This window comes from Mus caroli, unplaced genomic scaffold, assembly GCF_978045245.1.
Source record: "Mus caroli unplaced genomic scaffold, Mus_caroli_1 scaffold_6, whole genome shotgun sequence".
In the NCBI taxonomy this organism is placed as follows: Eukaryota; Metazoa; Chordata; class Mammalia; order Rodentia; family Muridae; genus Mus; species Mus caroli.
In genome coordinates this window covers 94,458,687-94,484,474 of record NW_028227261.1, presented here as the reverse complement: position 1 = coordinate 94,484,474, position 25,788 = coordinate 94,458,687, and the positions used below count along the sequence as shown (strand labels likewise).

The following is a 25,788-nucleotide window of genomic DNA, read 5'->3' as shown; positions in this document are numbered from 1 at the left end:
GCTGTCTCCTGTGAGGCTTTGCCAGTGCCTGGCAAATACAGAAGTGAATGCTCACAGTCATCTATAGGATGGAACACAGGGCACCCAATGTAGGAGCTAGAGAAAGTACCTAAGAGCTGAAGGGGTCTAAAACCCTATAGGTGGAACAACAATATGAGAATTTAAGGTGCCAAGAACAAATTGGTATTTTCTGTATCTATATAGACAAATGTTAGAGTTATTGTGATTGATATCATGACCAAACGCAACTTGAGGAGGAAAGGGTTTATTTTATCTTACAGTCCATTATGAGTGGAGCTGGGAATTTGCGGGAGTGGGGGTGAGGTGGGAATAATAGTATGTGAGAACTCAAAGGCAGGAACTAAAGCAGAGGCCTTAGGGGAATGTTGCTTCCTGATTCATTCCCTGTGGATTGTGATCCTATCTTCTTATATAACTCATTACCCACTCCCCAGGGTGGTATTTCTATAAGGAGTTGAGCCCTCTTGAATCAGTTTTATAGAGGCATTTTCTCACTTGAAGGTGCCTCTTTCCAAGTAACTCTAGCCTGTGTCAAGTTGAAACAAAATCGAAAATAAAAACAATGACCCAGGAAAGTTACTAATGAAAGAAAAAAAATGACAAAACAAAACAAAAAAAACGTTACCAAACAAAAACTAACTGTACATGAAAAAGAATAAAAATAATGCCTCTGGGCAATGCTTTGGAACCTGATGTCTGTATCCCTATGTACAAATGGGTATGAAGGCATTTGATGTACTGTTGACTGATATATACAGATGCTGGATGCATGAGAGTTGCCACAATGATACACACATAAAGATGCTGTTTTAAACCTTTGTGATGTAGGCAGGTCTGGCTTCTGTCTTTCTTTTCTTCTTCTTTCTTCATTACTCATAATTTTCTTTGTGTCATGCTGGAAATAGCTTTATATATTATGCTCAGGACTTCCCCCTTGACATGCATTGAATGGAACCATATATAACTGCCATTTTTTTTATATTCATGATGTATCTTTTTTAAAAATATTTTTTATTACGTATTTTCCTCCATTACATTTCCAATGCTATCCCAAAAGTCCCCAATACCCTCTCCCTCCCCACTCCCCTACCCACCCATTCCCACTTTTTGGCCCTGGCGTTCCCCTGTACTGGGGCATATAAAATTTGCATGTCCAATGGGGCCTCTCTTTCCAGTGATGGCCGACTAGGCCATGTTTTGATACATAAGCAGCTAGAGTCAAGAGCTCTGGGGTACTGGTTAGTTCATAATGTTGTTGGACCTACAGGGTTGCAGATCTCTTTAGCTCCTTGGATACTTTCTCTAGCTCCTCCATTGTGGGCCCTGTGATCCATCCAATAGCTGACTGTGAGCATCCACTTATGTGTTTGCTAGGCCCTGGCCTAGTCTCACAATAGATAGTTATATCAGGGTTCTTTCAGCAAACTCTTGCTAGTGTATGCAATGGTGTCATCGTTTGGAGGCTGATTATGGCATGGATCCCTGGATATGGCAGTCTCTAGATGGTCCATTCTTTTGTCTCAGCTCCAAACTTTGTCTCTGTAACTCCTTTCATGGGTGGTTATTTCCAATTCTAAGAAGGGGCAAAGTGTCCACACTTTGGTCTTCATTCTTCTTCAGTTTCATGCGTTTTGCAAATTTTATCTTGCAAATTGTATCTTTCAAATTGTGGCTTCATAGAACGAGTTGGGTAGAGTAACTTCTACTTCTAATTTGTGGAATAGTTTGTGAAGAACTGGAATTAGATCTTCTTTGAAGGTCTGATAGAACTCTGCACTAAACCCATCTGGTCCTAGGCTTTTTTGGGCTGTGAGACTATTAATGACTGCTTCTATTTCTTTAGGGGATATGGGACTGTTTACATTGTTACCTTGATTCTGATTTAACTTTGGTACCTGGTATCTGTCTAGAAATTTGTCCATTTCATCCAGGTTTTCCATTTTTCTTGAGTATACCCTTTTGTAGAAGGATCTGATGGTGTTTTGGATTTATTCAGGATCTGTTGTTATGTCTCTCTTTTCATTTCTTTTTTTTTTTCTATTAAGACTAAATTTATTCAATACCCCAGAGTAAAGTTTTGATTATAAGTATCCAACAGTATAAAAAGTACAAAACAGATCTGTAGATTTCTAATATATTAATACAAAGTGCATGACTACATACAGTACATCCTACAGGCAGAGAGTGGAGGGGGAGAAGGCTGTGGTTGAGGTCTAGTAATAAATAAATAAATAAATAAATAAATAAATAAATAAATAAATAAATAAATAAATACAGAAGTAGAGATGATCCATCAAAGTATATTCTACCACCAATACTGCAGCCAAAATGTACAAAAAAAAAAAATCTCATGTCAAAGTAACGCAGGAGAATGGTAATGGCTGGACTCTGTATTACACCAGGGTTGTGGAGAAATGGCCCACTCATTGGGCTGTCTGTGCATGTGGTAGCTTGTACTAGGTAGGTTTTTCCTAAAATGAAGAAATACACAATGTAGAACTATAGGATGCCACAAACTGTGGCTTCTCCTTGTTGTGAAACTCTAAAAGACTTTTAAAAATCCAGTTTCTAAAATAATCATGAGGAATAGAATACTAAGGCAGCCAAGTACACCTCCTCTATGAGGTCTCAAGTGGCACTACTGTTTTTCCTGAACTCTGAGAAGAGGCAATTAGACAACTTCAGTTGGGTTCCACCGAGAAGCCAACCGAATCATTGAGATCTAGAGGTGTGGAGCTCCATTCAGTTTCTTGATGTTAAGAAGCCAACCCAACCCACCAACTTAGCCTCAACACACAACTCTTCTCTTCTAGTCAACTTTAAATAGTGAGAGGAAAACAACGATAGAACAAAACCCCAAACCCTAATAAGGTCTATGACAAGGCAAAGAACTACTCTATAGATAAAACCTCCACAAAGGTCAACTGAGGTAATCCAGAGCTAGAACTGAATCATGTGGATTCCAGTGAATCCGAGACAGTCATGTTAACACCAATGTCAATTATTTACATACTGTAAGCCCTCTAAGAAACGTGTCCCAAGCAGCATCAACTGTGCCCCGTGCATCCCCAGGACTTACACATTCTGATTAAGTAGTTTCTAACCATGTGCTCTCTACTTTGTGGTGATGCTTTGGTACTATCCCTAGTCGACCTTGCCTATCCTAGAGGCAAGGCCTTCCCCAGAAGGAGATCTGGTTCTGTTTTACAAGATCCACATAAAGTCTTTTATCAATATGAAGATAAAGGGAGGCGACACGTGTTCAGAAATTTGTTTCCTCCTTCAAGCTATTTGCAGAAAGCTCAGTCTGTCCTGCTTAATAATCAGTAGTACAGGTTTGACTCATCAGGACCTGGCAACACCTTAGCATTTACAAATTTTAACTACCTTCTAGGGGCAGGTCATGCTACTGAGTTATGACAAATTATCATGAGGGAAAACAAGTGTAGCCAGCCATTTAAAAATGCCCCAACCACTGCCTCTCCACAGAAAGACTAAACTACATATGGTTTATCACACAACAAATCCCATCTCTGTCCCCTGAAATTCCCCTAATTCCATTCATTAGAGGGGATTAAAAAAAAAAAGACTTAAAGAGCACTTTACAGCAGCATTCAGCTTTCCTATGAAATACTCAGCATCTTAAATATTATGTACACTTCTTTTTCTTGCAGTAAGCTAGAGACTGGCTTCAGAGTTTGTTGGATGAAGGGTAAGGACAGTAACCCATTAAAAACTATTCTAGAAAATGTCTTTTGGCAGAATAGCAGGTATCCAAGTTAAAAATAGGCGGGTCAGTTTGTTTTGTGGTCTTTTCAAAGTTTAAAACGCTCTTTGCTCCCTTCTAAATGAACCTCAGTCACCACTCCTGAGTGGAGATGGGCAGAGGCGCTGGCCCCTGCTCCTCGGGCTTCTCGGCAGCCGCTTTCTTACTGCTGCAGCAAGGCTTGAAGAGATGAGTGTCGATGAGGACTTCCCCTAAACGGCCCTTATAGATGATCCCACAACATATTTTCTGTCTTTTCCAGTAGGTAAGATCTAAGAAGGAAAAACCCGGAGTTCTATTAGAGCTGGGAGCCATCTCTGTATCTGAGCCCTCATCTGACTGGTTACTGTAGCATGGAGACTGGGCTGGAGAGGCACTCGAGGTGGTGCTGTGAGCATCAGAGTTGTGGCGTTTAAATTCCTTCTGCAGTTTGCTGATCTGGTTGCTTTTCATCCTGTTTCCAGATAGAGTTTTCACTTTCTTTGGTTTCAGTGTTGTCTTTAGACTAGGGCCTGCTCTTGCATCTACCACGTAATTCCAGTTTTTTTTTTTTTTTTTTTTTTTTTTTTTTGATCATGCCGGCAACTTCTTCCATCTTTTCACAAGCAGCACACAGGCATTACAGATGTCTCCTGAGCGAGTCTCATGCAACCCAAAACAGCTCTGGAAGTCCTTTTCGTAATGTTTACTGTCCGTGAACCGGGACTTGGCTCTGCATATACAGCAGACCTCTATACTTCGGTACATCTTTGGCTTGTGAAAACCAAACATCTTTTCTTCTGGTTCAAAGCTTCCACGCACAGCAGCGTCCCCACGGTGCAAACTGCACCAGGCCAGCCTCCTGCAAGCACTCCCTCCGCCAGCGCCGAGTCCAGAAAGATTGTCTCCAGCAGTTCTTCAGTTGTTACCGTGGACGGAGGTATAGATTACCTCTCTTTTCATTTCTGATTTTGTTAATTAGGATGCTGTCCCTGTGCCCTCTAGTGAGTCTAGCTAAGGGTTTATCTATCTTGTTGATTTTCTCAAAGAACCAGCTCCTTGTTTGGTTGAATCTTTGAATAGTTCTTCTTGTTTCCACTTGGTTGATTTAGCCCCTTAGTTTGATTATTTCCTACTGTCAACTCCTCTTGGATGAATTTTCTTCCTTTTTTTCTAGAGCTTTTAGGTGTGTTGTCAAGATGCTAGTGTGTGCTCTCTCTAGTATCTTTTTGGAGGCACTCAGAGCTGAGTTTTCCTCTTAGAAATGCTTTCATAGTTTCCCATAAGTTTGGGTATGTTGTGGCTTCATTTTCATTAAACTCTAAAAAGTCTTTAATTTCTTTCTTTATTCCTTCCTTGACCAAGGTATCATTGAGAAGAGTGTTGTTCAGTTTCCAGGTGAATGTTGGCTTTCCATTATTTATGTTGTTATTGAAGATCAGCCTTAGTCCATGGTGGTCTGATAGGATGCATGGGACAATTTCAATATTTTTGTATCTGTTGAGGCCTGTTTTGTGACCAATTATGTGGTCAATTTTAGAGAAGGTACCATGAGGTGTTGAGAAGAAGGTATATATCCTTTTGTTTTAGGAAAAATGTTCTGTAGATATCTGTTAAGTCCATTTGTTTCATCACTTCTGTTAGTTTCACTGTGTCCATGTTTAGTTTCTGCTTCCATGACCTGTCCATTGATGAAAGTGGTGTGTTGAAGTCTCCCACTATTATTGTGTGAAGTGCAATGTGTGCTTTGAGCTTTACTAAAGTGTCTTTAATGAATGTGGCTGCCCTTGTATTTGGAGCATAGATATTCAGAATTGAGAGTTCCTCTTGGAGGATTTTATCTTTGATGAATATGAAGTGTCCCTCCTTGTATTTTTTGATAACTTTGGGTTAGAAGTCGATTTTCTTCGATAGTAGAATGGCTACTCCATCTTGTTTCTTCAGACCATTTGCTTGGAAAATTGTTTTCCAGCCTTTCACTCTGAGGTAGTGTCTGTCTTTTTCACTGAGATGGGTTTCCTGTAAGCAGCAGAATGTTGGGTCCTGTTTGTGTAGCCAGTCTGTTAGTCTATATCTTTTTATTGGGGAATTGATTCCATTGATATTAAGAGATATTAAGGAAAAGTAATTATTGCTTCCTTTTATTTTTGTTGTTAGAGTTGGCATTCTGTTCTTGTGGCTGTCTTCTTTTTGGTTTGTTGAGGGATTACTTTCTTGCTTTTTGTAGGGTGTGATTTCTGTCCTTGTATTGGATTTTTTCTGTTATTATCCTTTGAAGGGCTGGATTCATGGAAAGATAATCTGTGAATTTGGTATTGTTGTTGAATACTTTGGTTTCTCCATCTATGGTAATTGAGAGTTTGGCTGGGTATAGTAGCCTGGGCTGGCATTTGTGTTCTTTTAGTGTCTGTATAACATCTGTCCAGGATCTTCTGGATTTCATAGTCTCTGGTGAAAAGTCTGGTGTAATTCTGATAGGCCTGACTTTCTATGTTACTTGACCTTTCTCCCGTACTGCTTTTAATATTCTATCTTTATTTAGTGCATTTGTTGTTCTGATTATTATGTGTAGGGAGGAATTTCTTTTCTGGTCCAGTCTATTTGGAGTTCTGTAGGCTTCTTGTATGTTCATGGGCATCTCTTTCTTTAGATTTGGGAAGTTTTCTTCTATAATTTTGTTGAAGATGTTTGCTGGTCCTTTGAGTTGAAAATCTTCATTCTCATCCACTCCTATTATCCGTAGGTTTGGTCTTCTCATTGTGTCCTGTATTTCCTAGATGTTTTGAGTTAGGATCTTTTTGTGTTTTGTATTTTCTTTGATTTTTGTGCTGATATTCTCTATGGAATCTTCTGTACCTGAGATTCTCTCTTCCATGTCTTGTATTCTGTTGCTGATGCTCGCATCTATGGTTCCAGATTTCTTTCCTAGGGTTTCTATCTCCAGCGTTGCCTCACTTTGGGTTTTCTTCATTGTGTCTACTTCCCTTTCTAGGTCTTGGATGGTTTTATTCAATTCCATCACCTGTTTGGTCGTGTTTTCCTGCAATTCTTTAAGGGATTTTTGTGTTTCCTCTTTAAGGTCTTCTACCTGTTCAGCTGTGTTCTCCTGTATTTCTTTAAGTGAGTTATTAAAATCCTTCTTGATGTCTGCTACCATCATCATGAGATATTCTTTTAATTCCGGGTGTAGCTTTTCAGGTGTGTTGGGGTGCCCAGGACTAGGTGGGGTGGGAGTGCTGCATACTGATGATGATGAATGGTCTTGATTTCTGTTAGTAGGATTCTTACGTTTGCCTTTAGCCATCTGGTAATCTCTGGAGCTAGTTGTTATTGTTGTCTCTGGTTAGAGCTTGTTCCTCAGGTGATTATGTTAGCCTCTATCAGCAGACATGGGAGACTAGCTCTCTTTTTAGTTTCATTGGTCAGAGTACTCTCTGCAGGCAAGCTCTCCTTTTGCAAGGAAGGTGCCCAGATATCTGGGGTTCGAACCTGCCTCCTGGCAGAAGTTGTGTTCCACTCACCAGAGGTCTTAAGATCTCGTGGAGAGTCCTGTGGGAATCTTGGGGGTGTCTAGAGAGTTCGTGAGCAAGGAACCCTGGTGCTGGAGTGGAACGGAAGGGACTTGTGCCCCCGATCAGGCCGGGTTTTCTGCTTCCCTAATTAATGCAGTATCAGGTCCCCCGCGATTGGATTGGAGCACATGCTGTGTCCCACTCACTGGAGGTATTAAGATCCCATGGGGGATCCTGTGGGGGTCCTTGCGGGTGTTTGTAGAATCTGCGGGAAAGGAACCCTGGTGCTGGCATGGACTGGAAGGGACTTGTATATAACTGCGATTTTATAGGTGTAAAATGACTGTGCTGGCAGTTGATACAGTTCACCTCAATGGTGGTGATCCTTCTGTGGATGTAAATTCTTTTTTTTTTTTCTTTTCCTAAAATAATATTTCATGTTACTTTATTTTATATATGTATAAAAATAAAAATTAACCTTTTACACATTTAGTCAGAAATAATTTACACAGCTAAACTACCTAATTTTATTGCATGTAAGTAATTTGACATTGTTTTGATTTTAGGAAATTACTTCAGTGAAAGAGAATTTTATGGACAAAATACTGGGTTTCTAATTCTGTTACATTTTAAACTTTTTAAATAAAAAGTGCAGTATAACACCCTTATAAGTAATTGAAAAATCTTTACACCCTTCATTAACTTTTCAATTTTACAGGAATTAACACTGCCAACTATCATCCAGATAGATATCTGTTAATCTTCAATTTATTTTTTTTCTTTTTCTTTTTTATTAGGTATTTTCCTCAATTACATTTCCAATGCTATCTAAAATGTCCCCAATACACTCCCCCCCCAGTCACTCACCCCCCCCCCACCCCTTGGCCCTGGCATTCCCCTGTACTGGGGCATATAAAGTTGGCAAGTCCAATGGGCCTCTCTTTCCAGTGATGGCCGACTAGGCCATCTTTTGATACAAATGCAGCTAGAGACAAGAGCTCTGGGGTACTGGTTAGTTCATAATAATGATCCACCTATGGGGTTGCAGTTCCCTTTAGCTCCTTGGGTACTTTCTCTAGCTCCTCCATTGGGGGCCCTGTGATCCATCCAATAGCTGACTGTGAGCATCCACTTCTGTTTTTGCTAGGCTCCGGCATTGTCTCACAAGAGACAGCTATATCTGGGTCCTTAAAGCAAAATCTTGCTAGTGTATGCAATGGTGTCAGCGTTTGGAAGCTGATTATGGGATGGATCCCTGGATATGGCAGTCTTTAGATGGTCCATCCTTTCTTCACAGCTCCGAACTTTATCTCTGTAACTCTTTCCATGGGTGTTTTGTTCCCAATTCCAAGAAGGGGCACAGTGTCCACACTTTGGTCTTCGTTCTTCTTGAGTTTCATGCGTTTAACAAATTGTATCTTATATCTTGGGTATCCTAAGTTTTTGGGCTAATATCCACTTATCAGTGAGTACATTTTGTGTAAGTTCCTTTGTGAATATGTTACCTCACTCAGGGTGATGCCCTCCAGATTCATCCATTTGCCTAGGAATTTCATAAATTCATTCTTTTTAATAGCTGAGTAGTACTCCATTGTGTAAATGTACCACATTTTCTGTATCCATTCCTCTGTTGAGGGGCATCTGGGTTCTTTCCAGCTTCTGGCTATTATAAATAAGGCTGCTATGAACAGAGTGGAGCATGTGTCCTTCTTACCGGTTGGAACATCTTCTGGATATATGCCCAGGAGAGGTATTGCTGGATCCTCTGGTAGTATTATGTCCAATTTTCTGAGGAACCGCCAAACTGATTTCCAGAGTGGTTGTACCAGCTTGCAATCCCACCAACAATGGAGGAGTGTTCCTCTTTCTCCACATCCTCGCCAGCATCTGCTGTCACCTGAATTTTTGATCTTAGCCATTCTGACTGGTGTGAGGTGGAATCTCAGGGTTGTTTTGAGTTGCATTTCCCTGATGATTAAGGATGTTGAACATTTTTCAGGTGCTTCTCTGCCATTCGGTATTCCTCAGGTGAGAATTCTTTGTTCAGTTCTGAGCCCCATTTTTTAACGGGGTTATTTGATTTTCTGGAGTCCACCTTCTTGAGTTCCTTATATATATTGGATATTAGTCCCCTATCTGATTTAGGATAGGTAAAGATCCTTTCCCAATCTGTTGGTGGTCTTTTTGCCTTATTGACGGTGTCTTTTGCCTTGCAGAAGCTTTGCAACTTTATGAGGTCCCATTTATCGATTCTCGATCTTACAGCACAAGCCTTTGCTGTTCTATTCAGGAATTTTTCCCCTGTACCCATATTTTCGAGGCTTTTCCCTATTTTCTCCTCTATAAGTTTCAGTGTCTCTGGTTTTATGTGGAGTTCCTTAATTCACTTAGATTTGACCTTGGTACAAGGAGATAGGAATGGATCAATTCGCATTCTTCTACATGATAACCGCCAGTTGTGCCAGCACCATTTGTTGAAAATGCTGTCTTTTTTCCACTGGATGGTTTTTGCTCCCTTGTCAAAGATCAAGTGACCATAGGTATGTGGGTTGATCTCAGGGTCTTCAATTCTGTTCCATTGGTCTACTTGTCTGTCGTTATACCAGTACCATGCAGTTTTTATCACAATTGCTCTGTAGTAAAGCTTTAGGTCGGGCATGGTGATTCCACCAGAGGTTCTTTTATTCTTGAGAAGAGTTTTTGCTATCCTAGGTTTTTTGTTTTTCCAGATGAATTTGCAGATTGCCCTTTCCAATTCGTTGAAGAATTGAGTTGGAATTTTGATGGGGATTGCATTGAATCTGTAGATTGCTTTTGGTAAGATAACCATTTTTACAGTGTTGATCCTGACAATCCATGAGCATGGGAGGTTTTTCCATCTTCTGAGATCTTCTTTAATTTCTTTCTTCAGGGACTTGAAGTTCTTGTCATACAGATCTTTCACTTCCTTAGTTAGAGTCACGACAAGGTATTTTATATTGTTTTTGACTATTGAGAAGGGTGTTGTTTCCCTTATTTCCTTCTCTGCCTGTTTATCCTTTGTGTACAGAAAGGCCATTGACTTGCTTGAGTTAATTTTATATCCAGCTACTTCACTGAAGCTATTTATCAGGCTTAGGAGTTCTCTGGTGGAATTTTTAGGGTCACTTATGTATACTATCATATCATCTGCAAAAAGTGATATTTTGACTTCTTCTTTTCTGATTTGTATCCCCTTGATCTCCTTTTGTTGTCTAATTGCTCTGGCTAGGACTTCAAGTACAATGTTGAATAGGTAGGGAGAGAGTGGGCAGCCTTGTCTAGTCCCTGATTTTAGTGGGATTGCTTCTAGGTCCTCACCATTTACTTTGATGTTGGCTACTGGTTTGCTGTATATTGGTTTTATCATGGTTAGGTATAGTCCTTGAATTCCTGATCTTTCCAAGACTTTTTATCATGAATGGGTGTTGGATTTTGTCAAATGATTTTTCAGCATCTAACGAGATGATCATGTGGTTTTTGTCTTTGAGTTTGTTTATATAATGGATTACATTGATGGATTTTCGTATATTGAACCATCCTTGCATCCCTGGGATTAAACCTACTTGGTCAGGATGGATGATCATTTTGATGTGTTCTTGAATTCGGTTAGCGAGAACTTTATTGAGGATTTTTGCATCAATATTCATAAGGGAAATTGGTCTGAAGTTCTCTATTTTTGTTGGGTGTTTATGTGGTTTAGGTATCAGAGTAATTGTGGCTTCATAGAATGAGTTGGGTAGAGTACCTTCTGATTCTATTTTGTGGAATAGTTTGTGAAGAACTGGGATTAGTTCTTCTTTGAAGGTTTGATAGAACTCTGCACTAAACCCATCTGGTCCTGGGCTTTTCTTGGTTGGGAGACTATTAATGACTGCTTCTATTTCTTTAGGGGATATGGGACTGTTTAGATCATTAACCTGATCTTGATTTAACTTTGGTACCTGGTATCTGTCTAGAAACTTCTCCATTTCATCCAGGTTCTCCAGTTTTGTTGAGTATAGCCTTTTGTAGAAGGATCTGATGGTGTTTTGGATTTCTTCAGGGTCTGTTGTTATGTCTCTCTTTTCATTTCTGATTTTGTTAATTAGAATACTTTCTCTATGCCCTCTAGTGAGTCTGGCTAAGGGTTTATCTATCTTGTTGATTTTCTCAAAGAACCAGCTCCTCAATTGGTTGATTCTTTGAATTGTTCTTCTTGTTTCCACTTGATTGATTTCACCCCTGAGTTTGATTATTTCTTGCCGTCTACTCCTCTTGGGTGAATTTGCTTCCTTTCGTTCTAGAGCTTATAGGTGTGTTGTCAATCTGCTAATGTGTGCTCTCTCTAGTTTCCTTTTGGAGGCACTCAGAGCTATGAGTTTTCCTCTTAGAAATGCTTTCAATGTGTCCCATAAGTTTGTTTATGTTGTGTCTTCATTTTCATTAAACTCCAGAAAGTCCTTAATTTCTTTCTTTATTCCTTCTTTGACCAAGGTATCGTTGAGAAGAGTGTTATTTAGTTTCCACGTGTGTGGGGGCTTTCTAATATTTATTTTGTTATTGAAGATCAGTCTTAGTCCATGGTGATCTGATAGGGTGTATGGGACAATTTCAATATTTTTGTATATGTTGAGGCTTGTTTTGTGACCAATTATGTGGTCAATTTTGGAGAAGGTACCGTGAGGTGCTGAGAAGAAGGTATATCCTTTTGTTTTAGGATAAAATGTTCTGTAGATATCTGTCAGATCCATTTGTTTTATAACCTCTGTTAGTTTCACTGTGTCTCTGTTTAGTTTCTGTTTCCATGATCTGTCCATTGGTGAAAGTGGTGTGTTGAAGTCTCCCACTATTATTGTGTGAGGTGCATTGTGTGCTTTGAGCTTTACTAAAGTATCTTTAATGAATGTGGCTGCCCTTGTATTTGGAGCATAGATATTCAGAATTGATAGTTCCTCTTGGAGGATTTTACCTTTGATCAGAATGAAGTGCCCTTCCTTGTCTTTTTTCATGACTTTGGGTTGGAGGTCAATCTTATCAGATATTATAATGGCTACTCCAGCTTGTTTCTTCCTACCATTTGCTTGGAAAATTGTTTTCCAGCCTTTCATTCTGAGGTAGTGTCTATCTTTTTCTCTGAGATGAGTTTCCTGTAAGCAGCAAAATGTTGGGTCCTGTTTCTGTAGCCAGCCTGTTAGTCTATGTCTTTTTATTGGGGAGTTGAGTCCATTGATATTAAGAGATATCAAGGAAAAGTAATTGTTCCTTCCTGTTATTTTTGATGTTAAAGTTGGCATTCTGTTCTTGTGGCTGTCTTCTTTTAGGTTTGTTGAGGGATTACCTTTTTGTTTTTTCTAGGGCATGGTTCCCGTCCTTGTATTGGTTTTTTTCTGTTATTATCCTTTGAAGGGCTGGATTCGTGGAAAGATAATGTGTGAATTTGGTTTTATCGTAGAATATTTTGGTTTCTCCATCTATGGTAATTGAGAGTTTGGCTGGGTATAGTAGCCTGGGCTGGAAATTGTGTTCTCTTAGTTTCTGTATAACATCTGTCCAGTCCCTTCTGGCTTTCATAGTCTCTGGTGAAAATCCGGTGTAATTCTGATAGGCTTGCCTTTATATGTTACTTGACCTTTTTCCCTTACTGCTTTTAGTATTCTATCTTTATTTAGTGCATTTGTTGTTCTGATTATCATGTGTCGGGAGGTATTTCTTTTCTGGTCCAGTCTATTTGGAGTTCTGTAAGCTTCTTGTATGTTCATGGGCATCTCTTTCTTTAGGTTTGGGAATTTTCTTATATAGTTTTGTTGAATATATTTGCTGGTCCTTTGAGTTGAAAATCTTCATTCTCATCTACTCCTATTATCTGTAGATTTGGTCTTCTCATTTTGTCCTGGATTTCCTGGATGTTTTGAGTTAGGATCTTTTTGGATTTTGTATTTTCTTTGATTGTCGTGCCGATGTTCTCTATGGAGTCTTCTGCACCTGAGATTCTCTCTTCCATGTCTTGTATTCTGTTGCTGATGCTCGCATCTATGTTTCCAGATTTCTTTCCTTGTGTTTCTATCTCCAGTGTTGCCTCAATTTGGGTTTTCTTCATTGTCTCTACTTCCCTTTTTAGGTCTTGGATGTTTTTATTCAGTTCCATCACCTGTTTGGTCTGGTTTTCCTGCAATTCTTTAATGGATTTTTGTGCTTCCTCTTTAATGTCTTCTACCTGTTTAGCAATGTTCTCCTGCAATTCTTTAAGGGATTTTTTGTGCTTCCTCTTTAATGTCTTCTACCTGTTTAGCAGTGTTCTCCTGTATTTCTTTAAGTTTGTTATTAAAGTCCTTCTTGATGTCCTCTACCATCATCATGAGATATGCTTTATATCCGGGTCTAGCTTTTCCGGTGTGTTGGGGTGCCCTGGACTGGGCGAAGTGGGAGTGCTGGGTTCTGATGATGGTGAGTGGTCTTGGTTTCTGTTAGTAAGATTATTACCTTTACCTTTCGCCATCTGGTAATCTCTGGGGTTAGTTGTTATTGTTGTCACTGTTTAAAGATTGGAGCAGACTCTGTGTTCCACTCACCAGAAGTCTCAAAATCCTGTGGCGGGTGTCGTGGGTAGCTGGTGGGTGTCAGCCGACCCTGCCCTCTAGCTACCCTGGTGCTAGTCTGACCAGAAGAGGCTTGTGGCCCTACTCAGGCCAGATTTCTGTCTCCCTAACCAAAGCAGTCTCAGGTCCCGCGCGATTGGACTGGAGCAGAAGCTGTGTTCCACTCACCAGAAGTCTCAAAATCCTGTGGCGGGTGTCGTGGGTAGCTGGTGGGTGTCAGCCGACCCTGCGCTCTAGCTACCCCGGTGCTGGTCTGACCGGAAGAGGCTTGTGGCCCTACTCAGGCCTGATTTCTGCCTCCCCAACCAAAGCAGTCTCAGGTCCCGCGCGATTGGACTGGAGCAGAAGCTGTGTTCCACTCACCAGAAGTCTCAAGATCCTGTGGCGGGTGTCGTGGATAGCTGGCGGGTGTCAGCCGAGCCTTCACTCTAGCTACCCTGGTGCTGGTCAGACCGGAAGAGCTGTAAATTCTTTTTTTATCTGAAGCATGATAAGTGGTTTTAAATTTCAGAATGTAAAAATACTTTAGCCAGGATTGTGAAAACATTAAAACTGAATGTCTAGAGAATTGTTTAGGGCTCGAGAGGCGCCTCATTCATTAATACTATCTCCAGACAATGCTTCTAGGGGACCAGATGAACAGAAGTTTCCAGCAGCCATGTCAAGTAGCTCACAACTTCCTGTCAGCCAAGTGCTCCTGACAGGCCTCTGTATGCACCTAAACACACACACACACACACACACACACACACACACACACACACACACACACAGAAACTAAAATGAATCTTTAAAAAAACCAGCAAAAGAAATGCTAAAAAGGAGCTTATTATATGTTTCTAAGTGAATGATATGGCAATCACTGGCTTTATCACTCATAGTTAATTTGACATACAGGGTTTATCTATCATGCTAATTTTCTCAAGGAACCTATTTTAGGTTTGGTTGATTCTTTGAATAGTTCTTTCTGTTTCTACTTAGTTGATTTTAGCCCTTAGTTTGATTATTTCCTGCCATCTACTCCTCTTGGGTGAATTTGCTTCCTTTTGTTCTAGAGCTTCTAAGTGTGCTTTCTGGCTGCTAGTGGATTCCCTGTCTAGTTCCTTTTTGGAAGCACTCATGGCTATGAGTTTACATCTTAGAACAGCTTTCATTGTGTCCCATAAGTTTGGGTATGTTGTGGCTTCACTTTCATTAAACCCTAAAAACTCTCTAATTTCTTTCTTTATTTCTTCCATGACCAAGTTATCATTGAGTAGAGTGTTGTTCAGCTTCCATGTGTATGTATGCTTTCCATTTTTTTTTGTTGGTATTTAAGACCTGCCTTAGTCCGTGATGATCTGATAGAATGGATGGGATTATTTCAGTCTTCTTGTAGCTGTTGAGGCCTGTTATTTGACCCATTATATGTTCAGTTTTGGAGAAGATGCTGAGAAGAAGGTATATTCTTTAGCTTTAGGACAAAATGTTTAACAGATATATGTTAAATCAATTTGGTTTATAACTTTTGTTAGTTTCACTGTGTCTCCCTTTAGTTTCTGTTTCCAGGATCTGTCCATTGATGAGAGTTGGGTGTTAAAGTCTCCCACTATTATTGTGTGAGTTGCAATGTGTGCTTTGGGCTTTAGTAAAGTTTCTTTTATGAATGTGGGTGACCTTGCATTAGGAGCATAGATGTTCAGAATTGAGACTTTTCTTGGTAGATTTTTTTCTTTTAATGAGTATGAAGTGTCCTTCCTTATCTTTTTTGATAACTTTAGGATGAAAGTCAATTTTATTTGATATTAGAATGGCTACTCCAGCTTGTTTTTTTTGGGGGGACCACTTGCTTGGAGAATTGTTTTCCAGCATTTTACTCTGCGGTAGTGTCTGTGTTTGTCCCTGATGTGGATTTTCTGTATACAGCAAAATGTTGGGTTTTTTTTTTTTTTTTTTGTATCCAGTCTGTTAGTCTATGTCTGTTTATTGGGTACTCGAGTCCTTTGATTTTAATAGGTATTAAGGAATAGTGATTGTTGCTTCTGTTACTTTTGTTGTTAGAGGTGGAATTATATTAAGATTTTCTATTTGGTTTGTTAAAAGATAACTTTCTTGACTTTTCTCGCGTGTAGTTTCACTCCTTTTGTTGGAATTTTAAATTTATTTATACTTTGAAGAGCTGGATTTGTTGACAGATATTGTGTAAATTTGTTTTTATCATGGAATATCGTGGTCTCTCTATCTATGGTAATTGAGAGTTTTTCTGGGCATAGTAGCCTGGGCTGACATTTGTGTTCTCTTAGGGTCTGTATGATGTCTTCTCAGGATCTTCTGGCTTTTATAGTCTGTGGTGAGAAGTCTGGTGTAATTCTGATAGTCTGGTGTAATTCTGATAGTCTGGTGTAATTCTGAAATTCTGGTGTAATTCTGATAGGTCTATCTTTATGTGGCACTTGACCTTTTTCCCTTAGTGTTATAATATTCTTTCTTTGTTTTGTGCATTTGGTGTTTTGATTATTATGTCACAGGAGGAATTTCTTTTCTGCTCTAATCTATTTGGTGTTCTATCTGCTTTCTGTGTATTCCTGGGTATCTTTTTATTGTTTTGAGTCAGAGAAGTCTTCTTTTCTAATTTTGTTGAAAATATTTACTGGTCCTTTACATTGGGAATCTTTGCTCTCTTCTATACCTATTATCCTTAGGTTTGATCTTCTCATTGTGTCTTGGATTGCCTGGATGTTTGGAGTTAGGATTTTTTTTTTTTTGCATTTTGCATTTTCTTTGACTGTTGTGTCAATGTTTTCTATGGTATCTTCACTGAGATTCTCTCTTCTATTTCTTGTATTCTGTTGGTGATGCTTGCCTCTATGACTTCTGATCGCTTTCCTAGGATTCCTATCTCTCAAGTTTTCTCTGTTTGTGATTTCCTCATGGTTTCTACTTCCATTTTTAGATCCTGGATGTTTTTGTTCAATTCCTTCACCTGGTTGATTGTGTTTTCCTGTAATTCTTTAAGGGATTTTTGTGTTTCCTCTTTAAAGCTTTCTCCCTTTTAATCTGTTCTCCTGTATTTCTTCAAGGGAGTTATTAATATCCTTCTTAAAATCCTCTATCAGCATCATGAGATGTGATTTTAAATCCAAACCTTGCTTTCCAGTTGTTGTGGGTACCCAGTACTTGCTGTGGTAGGATAACTGGGTTATGATGATGTCAAGTAGCCTTGGTTTCTGTTTGTAAGGTTCTTGGACTTGCCTTTTGCCATTTGGTTACCTCTAGTGTTAAATGGCTTTGCTGTCTCTGGCTGGAACTTGACCCTTTTGTGCATCTTGAATCCTGTGCCAGGACTCCTGGGAGAACAGCTCTTGTGTACAAAGGGATGTGTAACAGCCCAATCTCCAGGTGTAGATGGTGACTGAAGGGATCCTGTTCGAGCTGCTCCACTGTTCTGGGCCCGGTGCACTCTTTGCTGGTCCTTCCCTGGACCTTTAATGGAGAGGAAGTGGCTATCTCACCTCCCAGCCTGGGAGTGAAAGCACTCCTGGGAGAACTGCTCTTTCCTGTTGGGGCCTGTGCACTGTTGACAATCTTTATAAAAGTAATGAAGCAAGGAACTCCTGTAGGGTACAGGGATGTCTCAGGAAGCTCTAGGTTGGGTGCAATTAGAGAATTACACCTCAGTGATTAAATAGAACATTATATCCTATTTATAATAAGTGGACACAAACATAAAGCTAACTCTGCAATTGGTAAATAAGTAGCTGTCACTGATTTTAGCCAGAACAGACACCATTTTACATGGCAAAATGATCTTCTATTTGCAATCTCTGGAGGATAATGCCTAATGTTAATATTTTATGAAGCTATTTATTCCTGATAAGACATTTGGGCCAACCCTGAGCATCAAGCCAGCTTTTGCAAGTGGAAACTCCTAGATCTAGCAGTCAGGCCAGTTCATAGGTTTCAGCTACTGCTTTGATCTTTAGAATGGTTGGTCCTGTCACTTCTTCAGGTATAAGTTGTTGTCTTCTTGGTGGATGTCATGTAAGGTTGGGGACCTTTCCTCAAAATCACTCTGCTTCAGCCCTTGTTCCTCTGAGGGTGCATGCTCATGTGTCATCCTTGGGCCTTTGTGACAGTTGTCCCCAATCCTCTATGCTCTCTTAGCTGTAATCTACTCCCAGATCACAAAGAATTGTACAGATCTACTGTATCAATGCTCACATCTTCCCTGTCTTCATCCTTTAAAAGGATTGCTCTGAGGTTTTGAATTTTTCCCTTGGCTTTGAATGTTTTCACTATTGCACATCTAATTTCTACAAAGAGTTTGGTGTTGAAAGGGAGAGGATTTAGTGGGAAATCAAGCTGTCATGTTGACCTGTGAATAACCAAATATTTTCTGTATCTTTCTCTGGGTTGTGGTCTTTTGAGGTATGGTAGCATTGTCAAGCCTTTTGTGTCTTCAACAGAGTCCTGTATTGGAACTGTTACTTAACTATATAAGTATTCTCAATGATAGCTTAGTTTGTGGTCAATTCTTTTCGTCTCTTAAATTTTTGCCAAGACAAAAAATGAAAAGCTGAGTGTACTGGCTATTTTTGTGTCAACTTGACACAGCTGGAGTTATCACAGAGAAAGGAGCTTCAGTTGAGGAAATGCCTCCATGAGATCCAACTGTAAGGCATTTTCTCAATTAGTGATCAAGGGGGAAAGGCCCCTTGTGGGTGGGACCATCCCTGGGCTGGTAGTCTTGGGTTCTATAAGAGAGTAGGCTGAGGAAGCCAGAGGAGGCAACCCAGTAAAGAACATCCCTCCATGGCCTCTGCATCGGCTCCTGCTTTCTGACCTGCTTGAGTTCCAGTCCTGACTTCCTTTGGTGATGAACAGCAGTATGGAAGTGTAAGGCGAATAAACCCTTTCCTCCCCAACTTGCTTCTTGGTCATGATGTTTGTGCAGGAATAGGAACCCTGACTAAAACACTGAGCATGGCTGTCCATGGATGTAAGTGAAGCTACTTAGGAGGCTTTGGTCAGAAATGACTGGGACGCCCCCAACCCCTAATCTGGGCAGTTATGGGGAGGGAAGTATTTCATCATAAAAGCTTGGGTTTCTCAATAGTGTTTTGCTGTCTTTTAGTATATTACAGCAAGAACTCATTTCATGTGTCCTTAGTTGAACCAATTTAATCTCTTGATCTAGAGGCTAGAGTATGTTATGGGAAGCTAGATACATTTTTCTCTGAATCCAATGGGTTTCTAATTACCAAACCTCCACCACTTTATCCCACCTCTTTGCCATGTCTTGAAATATGTTGTGCAGGCATAGCTGTAGAAATATGTGTCTCTCCTATGCTCTGTTGGAAAAGAGACTATGGATGGAGGAATCATGCAGCAAGTGTCCTGCTCCCATGGTCCTCATAAAGCACTAAAGCAGGAGAGCTAAAGAGCAGGCAGTACTCATCAGGGCTTGGGATTGCTGCAGGGGAGGCAAAATCCTGAAACTCAGGTTACATTCTGGGTCATAAGGAAGGATCTTGATTACAGGACTAAGGAGGACCCCTCATTCACTCACTGTAAGCTACACATTTTTCTAGACACAGAGACATATATTAAAGTGCAAGTGTAATCATTTATTGAACAGGAAGAGGAAGAAATTCAAGGAGAATTGTCATGGGTGTGTCAAAGAGAAATTTAAAGATAGTTTTTGATTCTTGTTGAGTTATCCTAGGTAATATGCTGGAGAGACCAGGATTGGACTTCTCTGTGAAACATGATGGAACCAGATCACAGAACTTGTCACCCGATGCTGTATGGAAGGGAAGGGATGATGCTGGAGTCCTGGTGAGAAGTCTCCACACAACACTGTGTAAGCCAGGAAGAAGAATACAGAAACTCATTAAGCACTTCTTAGATTGACTTCAGGACAGAGAGATATTCTATTATATAGAATAAAGGGGATCAAGAAATGGATCTTCCCTTGCAATCTAACTTTTATTATTTGCCAGAACACAGGGATGAAAGTCAGAATAAGTGACTGTAATGGAATCTGAGGCTTGTTTCTACAACTTTTGTCATAAGAAGCTCTGAAAAACGTTAGGAGAGTTGTGGAATAATGATAAACCCTTGGCTACATTTAAGGACTTCACACATTATATGAGTGAAGTCTTGGACTATATGAGAAGGAAGGGCAATAGGAGTCTGCTCTCCAGACTGGTTGTGAAGTGGTGATCAGGTACATCCACTCCCAGGTAAGAAGCCAAGGTTGTACAGAGTTGAGATTAAGATGTTATTATCTAGAGTGGAATGGAGGGGGACCACAGACACTGAAGAGCAGCTATACCACATCCTGCTACTCTGTCTGTTAATGATATTGAACCCATTGCTGAGCCTTTTTTACACAACCATACATCAACCAGGTAAAACTCACATCTTTGTTTTCTTGCCTAAATGCTTGCGTCACTTTACTTCAAAGCTCAAAGTAGTTCACAAATCCAGATAATTCAAAGCCACTTTTCAAGCTGTCCTCAAAGATTCCTTATCAAACTATTTTTATTGTAATTTGAGCGCACAGTGCTAATACTTTTGGAAGGGCCTCTCCATGACCACCAAGCCCCTCCTTGCTCTCATTGGATATTGCCTACCTGGAGGCTTAGGCCATTCTTCATTCTCTGGCCTGGAGGCAGCGATCTATAGTGTGAGAACAAGAACACGTTCAGGTACCAGATCTACTTTATTTCCCCAAGAGAAAAGATAGAACTCTCAAGCATTCAAAAATAACTAGTAGCCAACTGGGTTTGTTTCCTCTATGATAAAATATTCTGGATGAGAAAAATAAATGAATCCTGACTTACCGACATTGGTTAGATCAATGATATTTTCTCTAATGATTCCATGCTCCTCGCATAGTTTTGCAAACTTTTCCTTGATATCTGAACTCAAATCTAGTTCTCGACCTGTGAGAAGAACAACTTTGAGTGTAGCAGCTGCATCTTGTACATTGACCACAGCCTGAGTAAGGGGACAAGGGCTTCCCCACAAGGATGGGAAATGGTTGCCAACATGATTGACAGGAATGGGTATGATCTATCCTGGATTTGGCATTTATAGAATATCCTTCTGTCACACTGAGAGATTTCAGAGTGCTTCCATCACTATGCTTGAGGGCTGATGGAGGTGAGCATCAATCTTCAGGAGGTGACAAAGGGGCAGGCCCAAGCTGGGAAGACCATATTAAAACCAGAGATTCTTTATTCCTTTTTCACCCCAACGTCAATGTTTTTGCGAAAATACTTTACCATAGAGCTCCATCAGCTGGAAGGTTTCCTCATCCTTTTTGTTAATGAGATGAAACATGATATAATTATCATAGTCTGTTTTAAGTATAGTAAATGTATTGAATCCATCATCTGTGGAGGAAATGGGACGTGGCTCAGAAATTCTTATGTTCTGTAGGAAATGCTGGAAACCCTTTTCTTGTTTTACCTCAAACATAAAATCATTAATATACATATCCTGGAAGAGATGGGTGAAGTGTCTGAGCCTTTCTGTCTTTAGATTTTGAACTTCAAGAAGTAACCCTTAAGAAAAGGGACTTTGAGAGGTACAGACCACTAGTGAACAGTCAGCCATAGGCACACCACTCTCTCATCTTCTCCTAGGCTTGCTTACCTCCCTCAGCAGCTTCAAGCAACATGATTCTATATTTTATAAGCTTGCTGTATCAAATATCTGCTGCTACACCCTGAGCAATGTCCACCTCTGCTACTCACCAGGCAGTATCAGATAGATTCCATGTCTCCCTACTTATCCTAATTGCCTTCCACAGGGTGTTAGCTATTAGATGACACCAATTGACTAATAGGTGCAAGTTCCTGAGTTCAAAATCCAGCAAAACACACACACACACACACACACACACACACACACACACACACACACACGCATGCACGCACACACGTACACTAAAGGTATTAAGGTTTACTAATCATCTTGTGGATAGATATATAGACATTTTATATACTCACATGTCACAGAATATTCACCAGCTTTTTCTGTTTTGTCAGCAACCAAATATATTTCAGTGCACTTTTCATCTATACTGTAAAACAGAGTGAGCTGGTGTGTAAGGGATTTTGATCTTGCTGGCTACTTCATCCACTACACTATATTTATCTCCAGTATCTGATTCCATTTAACTTTTGAATATTTTTGTAAAATTAGCAAAATGCATTCATTTACATTATTTTATTTATATCAGATACTTTAACAATCACAAATTTGCCTATTATTAAAAAAAAAAAGAAAAACGACAATCACTTCTCATACTTATTACAACTGCAACTACTTCCCAGTTTCACCAGTGCTGTGCTTCAGCCAGTGGTGTAGATTATCAGCTAGATGTCCACCATCTGCCTCAAATTAGCACTCTGTAATGTTACATGATGTTGTTCCCAGATCGACAGAGGAGAATTATTATTATTGTCTTTACTGCAGGAAAACGCCAGTAGAAATGTTTGGATTTCTTTGACTAACAACTAGTAAGAAAAATATAATTCATGATCACATAATCTTAACTTGTGACATACTGTGTCATTAATGTGGTTTCAGAAGTGTCTCTGATCTTTCCATATAGAACTCTTAGTGAATTAATTCCTGTCACCAACTCTTGTCTCTGACTTTTGAAAAATCCCTGGTTATGAGATCTTGGTTCAGTGTCACATGGATCATTCTAGTTTTGGATACAGACTCAGTATGTGTGTACATATGTCCATACGGAGAGGCATCTCTCCTTGCAACCCCATATGTGTAGGCATGAGACCATACCAGGTTTTCATTTCTTCTTTCTCAGCTAAGAGCATCTCACTTACACAGTATGGAAATTAAAAGCTAAGGAATTCTCCAAGACATGGATGTACTCGATAAAAACTCTCATGCTGCCATGTTCTTCTATCTTTTCTCTTTTGTCAGAGGCCAGGAGAATAGAAAACCATTTCCCATTAATCTGTAATAGATAAGCAAATGGTTAAGGGAGAAGGAGCAGGGATACCACATGCACATGTTTCCACTTGAACTCCAGCCTATGGGTTAGGGTCTGAGCATACACAGGGGTAGATCTCATGCCAGTTGTCACAATACTTAGCATACTGTCCCTTCCTCTAAGTGAGAACAGGGGTCCCCAATCATTGTTAGATCTGAATAGCAGGTCTCACCTCAATGTTTCTAGCCATTCATTTTTCTAATAGATTGGGGCAATATACCCATCCCCTCAAAGGACCTACTTGGACTCAAGAGTTCCCCAAAGTACATTCTGAGTCAGAAGTTACTATTCACTGATCATACCTTTTCTACATTTAAGTTCTGTCCCTCAGAACTAGCTTCTTCTGCATGGACACAGACTAGTGTCAGTTCCAAACACAGCAGCAGCAGCAGCAGCAGCTTCATTTTGGTAGGGAATAGAACTGTCTGTCTCTCTGGACCAGGTCTTTCAGATGACGGTGCCTACACTATACTCCCCAGCTCCTTAACTTGTCCTTATATACGCTCTGGGGTTAGCGGTTTTTTTTTTCTTCCTGTATGGGTCTGCTATACCTCTGTCAGGCTTTGTGGAATGTTTTCTCATTTATTGATGAGAGGCCAAGGATTGTTCCTGCCCTTTTCAAACTTGGCAATCTGATCACCTATGGATTAATTTAGTAGTCTTTCATTTCTCAAAACACATTCCCAAGAAAACAGTGGGTGTTCAAGAGAGCTGCCATCTGGAACTAGATGCAACTTTGGATCTGGCTTGGAATCAGAAATCCAGTTTTGGAGGGGGTAGGGACTGAACTGGAAGGTCAAACATGTAGAGAATCTTTTAAAAGACTTGAGTGTGAAAGAAGTTGGGTTATTCAATTTTAGCAAAAAATTCATTTATAAATCATGTGTATGAACATTGGTTTTACATGTGTATCTGAGTACCATGCACAGGCTTGGTGCAGTGGAGGTCAGAAGAAGGAGTCAGATTCTTTGAAACTTATTTTTGCTGAGGATCCAGGTTCATCTACGAGCACTCACATGGCATCCTAAAACTGACTCTATTTCAGTAAAAGGAAACCACACACTTTCTTTTAACCCCTGTTGCCTCCTGTACTCATATGGTGCATATGCACATACACATAAAAATAGTAAATCTTAATTTTAAAATATTATCAAGAAAAGTCTTTCAAGGCTAAGGTGATTGCTGCCCAAAATGCTTCAACCTTTGTACAGCTAGCACTGATCTCATAAACCAGACTATTGTCAGTAGCCAGGTTGTAACAAATGTTTTCCTTTGAGAACGTTGGACTTCAAATGACTGGACATAATTTCATCATTAATGAAAAATACACGTACTGTTCAAAGTCATATTTTCTAATGGACATCCAAGTAGAAATCACGCCAAAAATCATGCTTCCAAAGGCATACAGTTACAATGGAACATATTTTATATCAGTAGATATTTCATTTACCCTGGAACTAGAAGCATAAACTAGTGTTTGATGTGGGGAAATAAAGAATTCAAGAAGGAGGCAAGTACTTTATATGCTTTATTTCAACTTTCAATCAGCTTTATATGGTATGCACTATTTTATTCTTCTTACCATAGTATTAGTTAAGACTCAGAAAGATTAAGTAACTGCATAAGGTCATATAGTCAGTCAATGTGAGAACTTAGATTTAAATCCAAGACTCTCTAACTCAGGAGCCTTTGTTCTTATTAACTCTACTACACAGGTCAGGATGTGTTTACCATGAAGCAGGGTGGGGGGGGGTGAGTAAATAGGAGAAAGAGGAATAAACAGTGCTGTAGAGCTCCAGTTATGTCAGAGTGGCAGTTAGTAGCAAAGAAACTGCATATGGGTTTCTTTAAAATACTGAGGAATTGGTGTGGCTTGAGACTGAATGAGGCATGACAACCTGCTCTCTCTTGGTCTACAAGCTTTTGGTGGATACTCTTCAAGGGGATTATCATGTTTTTCACTCCTCCTCCTCCTCCTTCTCCTTCTCTTCCTTTTCCTCCCCCTCTTCCTCCTTCTCCTCTTCCTACCCTCTTTCTTTTTTGGTTGATTATGGTGTCTGCACACATGTGCACATGCTTCTTCCTTTGCTAGTATATGCAGAAGTCAGCACAGGACACCAATTGCCTCCCTCTATCTCTTTTTACTTTATACCCTTGAGACAGGGTTTTCCTCTGAATCTGGGAATTAGTGTGTTTCAGATAGGCTGGCTGGGCACTAAGTCCCAGTAATCCTCCATTCTCTACCATCTACCCAGTTCTGGGGTTAATAGGAGCTATGACCAGCTTTTTAATGTGAGCGCTGTGCTGGACTTGAGCTTACACTGAGGTTCTGAATGGTCTTAGATCTGTGGCAATCCTCCTGCTCCAGCCTCCTGAATGCTCTGATTATGGGTTGTTGCACCTCATGTGGCTATGGACTATTGCTTTTCTAGTAATGAACTTGAAGTTGCTTTTACAGCAGAAAGCAGCAATGAGTACCTTCCACTACTGACTTCAGCTGAGGCACCTTCCCTGTCACTAAGCATGTTAACACTCCTTAGCGTGTGTAGACTGTTCATATGACTGAAAAGCTCAAGCGGTGAAGAATTGACTAGACAAAGTGTTTGTGCATGGGTATTAAGGAGTTTACGTGTAACCAATAAACAGACCAGTTGTAATTAGATAGCATTTCTGAAACTGACTCATAGGAAAATGATTTAATGACCTTGACCTGTCTCAACTAACTGAACAAATAACTCATTCAGAAAGCCCGTGGACACATTCATGATGTCAGGTATATTTGGAGCCAAGAAGAACATCAATGAACACAGGGTAATTTGATTCATGTCCCAGAGAGGAAATATTCTGTAGTCTCTCTAGCAGCCAGAGTGAGAGAACATATTGCTCACATTGGCTCAACAT

The 25,788-nt window shown here is 40.0% G+C and overlaps 1 protein-coding gene and 1 pseudogene across 1 annotated transcript; both read right to left on the bottom strand.

Moving 5' to 3' along the window:
- Positions 1–3,369: 3,369 nt before the first annotated feature.
- LOC147004303 (SIN3-HDAC complex-associated factor pseudogene) lies at positions 3,370–4,684 on the bottom strand (annotated as a pseudogene).
- A 14,775-nt stretch (positions 4,685–19,459) lies between these two features.
- On the bottom strand, positions 19,460–23,346 carry LOC110292560 (major urinary protein 5). The gene is made up of 7 exons (XM_021159925.2): positions 23,190–23,346; positions 22,718–22,851; positions 21,875–21,948; positions 21,146–21,256; positions 20,702–20,803; positions 20,492–20,537; positions 19,460–19,712 (listed from the first exon to the last, which is right to left on the bottom strand). Exons 1-6 carry the CDS (start codon positions 23,289–23,291, stop codon positions 20,512–20,514), a joined length of 549 nt encoding a protein of 182 aa, XP_021015584.1. The 5' UTR covers positions 23,292–23,346; the 3' UTR covers positions 19,460–19,712; positions 20,492–20,511.
- Positions 23,347–25,788: the final 2,442 nt, after the last annotated feature.

Excerpts from the sequence above, each read along its gene's own strand:
- LOC110292560 (XM_021159925.2), bottom strand. The coding sequence starts at position 23,291 with ATGAAGCTGCTGCTGCTGCTGCTGCTGTGTTTGGAACTGACACTAGTC. Across the intron at positions 21,949-22,717 it reads GCTTTTAATTTCCATACTGT|TATAGATGAAAAGTGCACTG; the intron begins GTAAGTGAGATG and ends TCTGTTTTACAG. Across the intron at positions 20,804-21,145 it reads CCAGCTGATGGAGCTCTATG|GTCGAGAACTAGATTTGAGT; the intron begins GTAAAGTATTTT and ends TTCTTCTCACAG.